Source organism: Amblyraja radiata, chromosome 36 (assembly GCF_010909765.2).
Source record: "Amblyraja radiata isolate CabotCenter1 chromosome 36, sAmbRad1.1.pri, whole genome shotgun sequence".
Classification (NCBI taxonomy): domain Eukaryota; kingdom Metazoa; phylum Chordata; class Chondrichthyes; order Rajiformes; family Rajidae; genus Amblyraja; species Amblyraja radiata.
The window spans coordinates 15,167,014-15,172,872 of record NC_045991.1 but is presented as its reverse complement, the minus strand read 5'-3'; the positions used below and the strand labels follow the sequence as shown (position 1 = coordinate 15,172,872).

The 5,859-nt window shown below is 57.3% G+C and overlaps 1 protein-coding gene across 1 annotated transcript in view; it reads left to right on the top strand.

Moving 5' to 3' along the window:
• LOC116966235 (E3 ubiquitin-protein ligase TRIM39-like) overlaps positions 1-4,965 on the top strand; it is a 121,508-nt gene extending 116,543 nt beyond the window's left edge. Inside the window, exon 6 of the mRNA XM_033012381.1 lies at positions 4,814-4,965. Coding sequence (XP_032868272.1) covers positions 4,814-4,965 — 152 coding nt within the window. The remainder of the gene's footprint in view (positions 1-4,813) is intronic.
• The last annotated feature ends 894 nt before the right edge of the window (positions 4,966-5,859 follow it).

The window sequence follows — 5,859 nt, the reverse complement described above, 5'->3', positions numbered from 1 at the left end:
CGGGAGGGAGCGCGGGATGGGAGAGAGGAAGGGGGTTTAGAGGGAGGGGAGAGGGGGAGAGGGGAAGTAGAGAGGGGGAGAGGGGGAGGCGGTGGGGGGGAGAGGGGCAGTGGAGAGAGGGAAGTGGAGGGGGAGAGGGGGAGGGGAGAGGTGGGGGTGGGGAGGTGGATAGGGGAGGGAGATGGACAGGGGAGGAGTGTCGAGAAGGAGGCGGAAGGTGAGAGGAGAGGGAGGGCAGGGGGAGTGGGAGAGGAAAGGGAGAGGGGGCAGGTGGTGTGGAAGGGGAGGGGGTTTAGAAGGGGAGGGGGAGTAAGAGCGGTGAGGGGGAGCGGAGAGGGGAAAGGGGAGCGGAAGGGGAGAGGGGAAAGGATAAGGGAATGGGGAGGGGTTGTAGAAGAAAAAGAGAGGGAAGAGGAGGGGGAGAGGGGCGGAAGTAGGGAGGGGAGAGGGGGGTGTGAGAGAGATTGAGAGGAGGGGGAGGGTGAGGAGGCGGGCTGACCGGAGGAGAGAGGGCGAGGGGAGAGTGGGAGGACAGAGGGTGTGGGTGAACGAGATTGGTGAACGGGGGAGGAGAGAGGAGGAGGGGAGGAGAGAGGGGACTGGGATAGAGGGAGGGGGCGGGTACAGAGGGGGAGGGGGAGCAGAGGGGAGAGAGGAAGGGGGCGGGAGGATGGGAGGCAAGGGTAGGAAGAGTGTGATGGGATTGGGGAGGGGATGAGGGGCAGGGGAGGGGAGAGGGAGGGGAGGGATTAGTGGGAGGGGGAGATCGAGGGGAAGATTTAGAGGAGGAGAGACTGGGATGGTAGAGGGGGTGGCGATGGGGAGAGGGGAGGGAGGGAAGGGGAGAGGGGGATGCGGAGAGGGGCAAGGGGTGAGGGGAAGGGGAGAGGAGAGGGGAAGGGAGAGGAGAGGGAGCGGTGTGGGATGGGAGAGAGGGTGGAGAGTGGAGGAGAGGAAGGAGAGAGGGGAGGGCGTGTAGACAAGGGGAGATGGAGAAGAGTGGGATGGGAGGGGGAAAGATGGGAGTGGGAGAGCGAGAGGTGAAGGGGAGAGGAGTGTGAGGGGAGAGAGTGTGAATGGTGGGGATGGAGTGGAGGAGGAGGGGAAGGGCGGGAGAGGAGAGGGGGATGGGGGATAGGGGAGGGAGGTAGAGGGGGAGGGGAGGGGGAGGTGAGAAGGGGGGAAGAGAAGGTGAGGGGGGATTGGGGAGCGAGGTAAGATGGGGGGTAGATGATAGGCGGGAGAGGGGGATGGCAGAAGAGGGGAAAAGAAGGTTAGGAAGGGGAGAGGGGGAGGTGAGAGGGGGAACGGAAAGGGGAAAGAAGTGGAGATTGGTGGGAGAGGAGAGGGGAATAGGAAGGGGGGAGAGAGATGGGGAGGAAAGGAGGGGGAGGGGAGAGGACGAGCAGGAGAGCGGGCGAGGGGGGGAGGTAGAAGGGGAGGGTTGGGACGTAGAGCGAGAGGGGAGGGGGAGATGGCGCGAGGAGAGGGGGGAGTGGGAGAGGGGCAGGGGGGGAGAGGGAAAGGGAGAGGGGAGGGTAGGGAGGGGGAGAGCAGGAGAGCGTGAGAGGGTAGAAGGAGATGGGGCGAGAGGGGGGAAAGGGGAAGGGGAGAGTGGAATGGTTAAGGAGAGGGGGAGAAGGGCGGGGAGAGCGAAGGCAAGGGGCATGGATGTCGATAAAAGGGGTAGAGAGGATAAGAGTTAAGGGGACGGGCGTGGGGGAGGGAATAAGTGCGTAGGGACGAGGGGACAAGGGATGAGGGGACAAGGGCTGAGGGGGGGGGTCAAAGGGGAGAGATGATTAGGAGCTGGGGACAGGGGTGTGGGCAATGGAGAGAGGGGGGTGGGGAGATTCTGTACTAGCTGTTCTCTTTATCCTGTATCTGTGCATTGTGCACCGGTTGACGTTAATTAACCAAACTAATGTGGCCGGGTCGGAGAGGGGCAGGGGGGGGAGAAGGTGGCAAGTGGAGGGGGGAGAATACAAGGAGAAAGGTAGGGGGCAGTGAGAGGAGTAGAATGAAAGTTTAAGAAGGAACTGCAAATACTGCAAAATCGAAGGCAGACAAAATGCTGGAGAAATTCAGCGGGTGCAGCAGCATCTATGGAACGAAGGAAATAGGCGACGTTTCGGGCCGAAACCCTTCTTCAGAGTAGAATGAGAGGCAGGTGAGCGGTGGTGGGAGCGGGATGGGGTGATCGTGGTAGAGAACAGGCTGGGACAGGTGTGGGTGGTGGGAGCGGGATGGGGTGATCGTGGTAGAGAACAGGCTGGGACAGGTGTGGGTGGTGGGAGAGGGGAGGAACGGTGAGGGGGGGGGGGGATAGTGGTGGAGGACAGCCGGGGGCAGGAGGGGCGGTGTTGGCGAGGAAGATAGAGGTACAATGAAACCCTGCTCACATACTCACCGACAAAGACAACACACAAAATCAGATTCTGCACTAATTTCATATTTATGAAAGAAAAAAGACATTAATTCAAAAATATAATTAGAAAAATAAACAAGTCCATGGCAGTGACGAGATGGGCTGTCGAGTTCCATTACTGAGATAATGTCTGGGTTGTGTAGGTTGGTTCAAGAACCTCATCCCCTCTCACCTCTTATCCCTGGCCTTAAACACTTTGGCCTTTGGTTTAATTTGGAGATGCAGTGCGCAAACAGGCCTTCGGCCCACCAAGTCCGCACCGACCAGCGATCCCCGTATACTAACACGATCCAACACACACTAGGGACAATTTACATTTATACCAAGCCAATTAACATTCAAACTTGTACGTTTTTGGAGTGTGGGAGGTCCCTGAGAAAATCCACTTAGTTCATTGGGAGAACGTGCAAACTCCTCACAGACAGCACCCGTAGTCAGGATTTAACCCGGGTCTCTGGCTCTGTAAGGCAGCAACTCTATCGCTGCGCCGCCCGATGGAGAAAAGTTCAGGAGAAAAGTTTCCGATGACCCTTGGGTCCTTTTGGAAACTAAATAATAAACCAGGTCATATCCAAGTAGCAGTAGTTGATGTTTATTGTCAGATCCACAAGTACGGAGAGGTACAGCTACAATGGCATTGCTTGCTGCAGCGTCACACACACATTGACTCACACAAGGCACAAAACACAATTATATATAAATCACACTGAACATTACACAAGAAGGAAGATGGGCAGAAGTACAATTAGAAAAGGACATCAACTCCACGGTAGTGCAAGAGGTGTGTGTTGGTGATGTGTGGTGGAGGTAGCGTTAGTGTCCCTGTGTCTAACACACAGCGGCTCACCTACAAAGATCTCCAGTGAACTGGTCATACATGACCTCCCGGTCACGGGTCACGGGCGTTACTATAACCTCTCCCCACGACGTACTGGTCCACACTTTCCCCGGGATTACCAGTTTCACTGCCCCCCACATCAATAGACGATTATACTCATCCAACATTCATAATCCTCTCCCATACTCAACTCTCCTACACTCCATTAACCCCTTCACAACAACACTGCCCTCAGATCTCACCCTACCTTCACTCCATAAAACACCCCTCTCACTCCCCTCAATAACACACCACTCCACCACTCTACTTCCACCATACCTTCTCTCTCTTCCCCATCCTTAGTCTCCCCTCCTACTACCTTTCCGACCCAACTCTCTCACCCCTCTGCCCCTCCATACCGACCGCCTATCATCCTCCATCCTCACCCTTCACCCCCCCCATCCCTCTCTCCCCTATCCCCTATCTCTGACCCCCCTTTCACCACACCCCCTCCACTTACCCAATACCCTCCTTCCTCATCTCCACCCACCCTCCCCTCTCCACCCAACTTCCCGTCCACCACCCTCCACGCCCGCTCCTCTCTCCTGCCCCCGCCCCCAGCCGGCAGGGGAGACGGGGGGAGAGGAGGCCGGAGAGAGGAGGCGGCGCGCATGGGGAGAGGGAAATGGGAGGCAACTGGGAAGTGGGTGGAGTTAAACGTGTCGCGGGTGGTGGGTGGGTGTTAATAGGGAGTGAGGTGGGGAGAGGGGAGGGAATGGCGGGAGAATGCCGGGGGAGGGGGTTGGGGGTGAGGAGCGGGTGGGCAGGGAATTGGGGAAAGGGCTGATGTTGGGAGGGTTTGGGGGGGAGACGGAATGAGGCGGGGAGTAGGTGTTGGACGTGGTGTGAGAAGTAGTTTGGAGAAGGAGTTGGGGGAGGGTGTGGTGTTGAGAGGGTTGCGGGGGTAGATGGTGAGGTAGGGAGAAGGCATTAGAGGGCGTTAACCTCGCGCTCTGTGCCCCTTACCCCATCCACTCCTCTGCCTCCTCCTTCGTCCCCTCCCCACTCTGACCCTATCATTTGCCCCTTCCTCCGTCCCGTTCACCCCTCCCCAGCCGTCCTCCTAAGCTCTTCTCCTTCCCGCACCCCCGCCCCCCCCCCCCCCCACACTGCCCCATCGCCCTCACCCCGCCCACCGCCCTCACCCCCCCCCCCCCCACCCTGTGCTCTGCTCCCACCGCTACATCCCCTCTCCCGCTCCGGCCTCTTACCTGCACCAATCCCCCCCCCCCCCCCCCATATGTAATAAACATGGTGGATCCTATTGAGGGATATTGATGGTGTAAACCCGTGCCGCCACGCGGATCAGGGACAGCACAGTAAAAGGATTGCAGCGACTGACATCTGTGTATAGGATCCAATGGGAAATATAGTCGAACAACGGCTCCCACTTTGCAGGATCCCGTGTCCAGGAATGAGTTGTGGAATCTGACATTGTATTGTGTTTTCCACATCCCGTTTTACCCACAGGCTGCTGGATTATTTAACGCATGAATTGACAACTGTAGCAGCAAATAAAGTTGCTGACAGCGCCGCGCACCCTCTAGTGGTGGTTGGGAGTCCTGCAACCAGCCGTCAGCAACATGAACTCTCGGCCCTTGAGCCAAGGAGGATCACCTATGTCGCGGCACTTGGCAGTGTCGGACCCTCCAAAGGCTGAGGAAGTGTAATTGGTGGAGGAAGAATTAGGAAAGGTCTGGGTACAATATTCCCAAATGCCGCCGGAAAAAGAGGTAGATTGTGGCGCGGACCGGGTAATAGGCGATGGGGAGCGTTGCCGGGGGAACAGCGGGTGGCATGTTTAAACACCCAGAGACTAACTAAAACACAGTGAGTGTGCTTCCCCCCCATTACAAGGCAACAACTGACGGATACGCTGCAGGCCCACGTGCCCAGTGAGGAGTATCACCAGGACTGAACGGCCCGGCACCAGGTACCAGTGGAACACCCATGACCCAAGTACCTTGGGCCCAAGGACATCGGCTCCATCACTGTTGTATTGGGCGCTGTGATTGTCGGCAAGGACATGGGTGAATTATTGTTGGTTTACTGTTGCTTGCCTGCTGGTGGTGTTCGGGGGGAATGTGGACACCTCGGCCTACATTCATGAATCTCCTGTTCCAAACTCGTTTCTCACCCTCAGCTATAAATTCGCCCAATGTGTCAATGTCTCAGCGCGCTGGGTGTGTACACGCATCCAGTACCACAGTGGGGGCATCCCATTGTGGGCCGTCCCCTTAAATCATAGCGAACAATTGTCCGCCTGGTATTTTAGTAGCGAGACCAGGAGTGGTGCGGCTAAGAACTGCCGCCAAACCACGCTTGATTGCCAGTGTCACTGCAGTGACGGGTGGTACATTCCGTCATTGAACCACTCTCTGGTGAGAAAGAAGTCTAACTGAGACCGACGAGTCCAGCAATAATTCTCATAGATACAATAAGCCATTGTAACTTTGAGGGGTCGGGCCCTTCCCTGGGTAACAGTACCTGTACGACATACACCAGGGCGGCTCCCCCACACCCCGTTAAAGGAATCTACTGGGTGTGTGGCCTG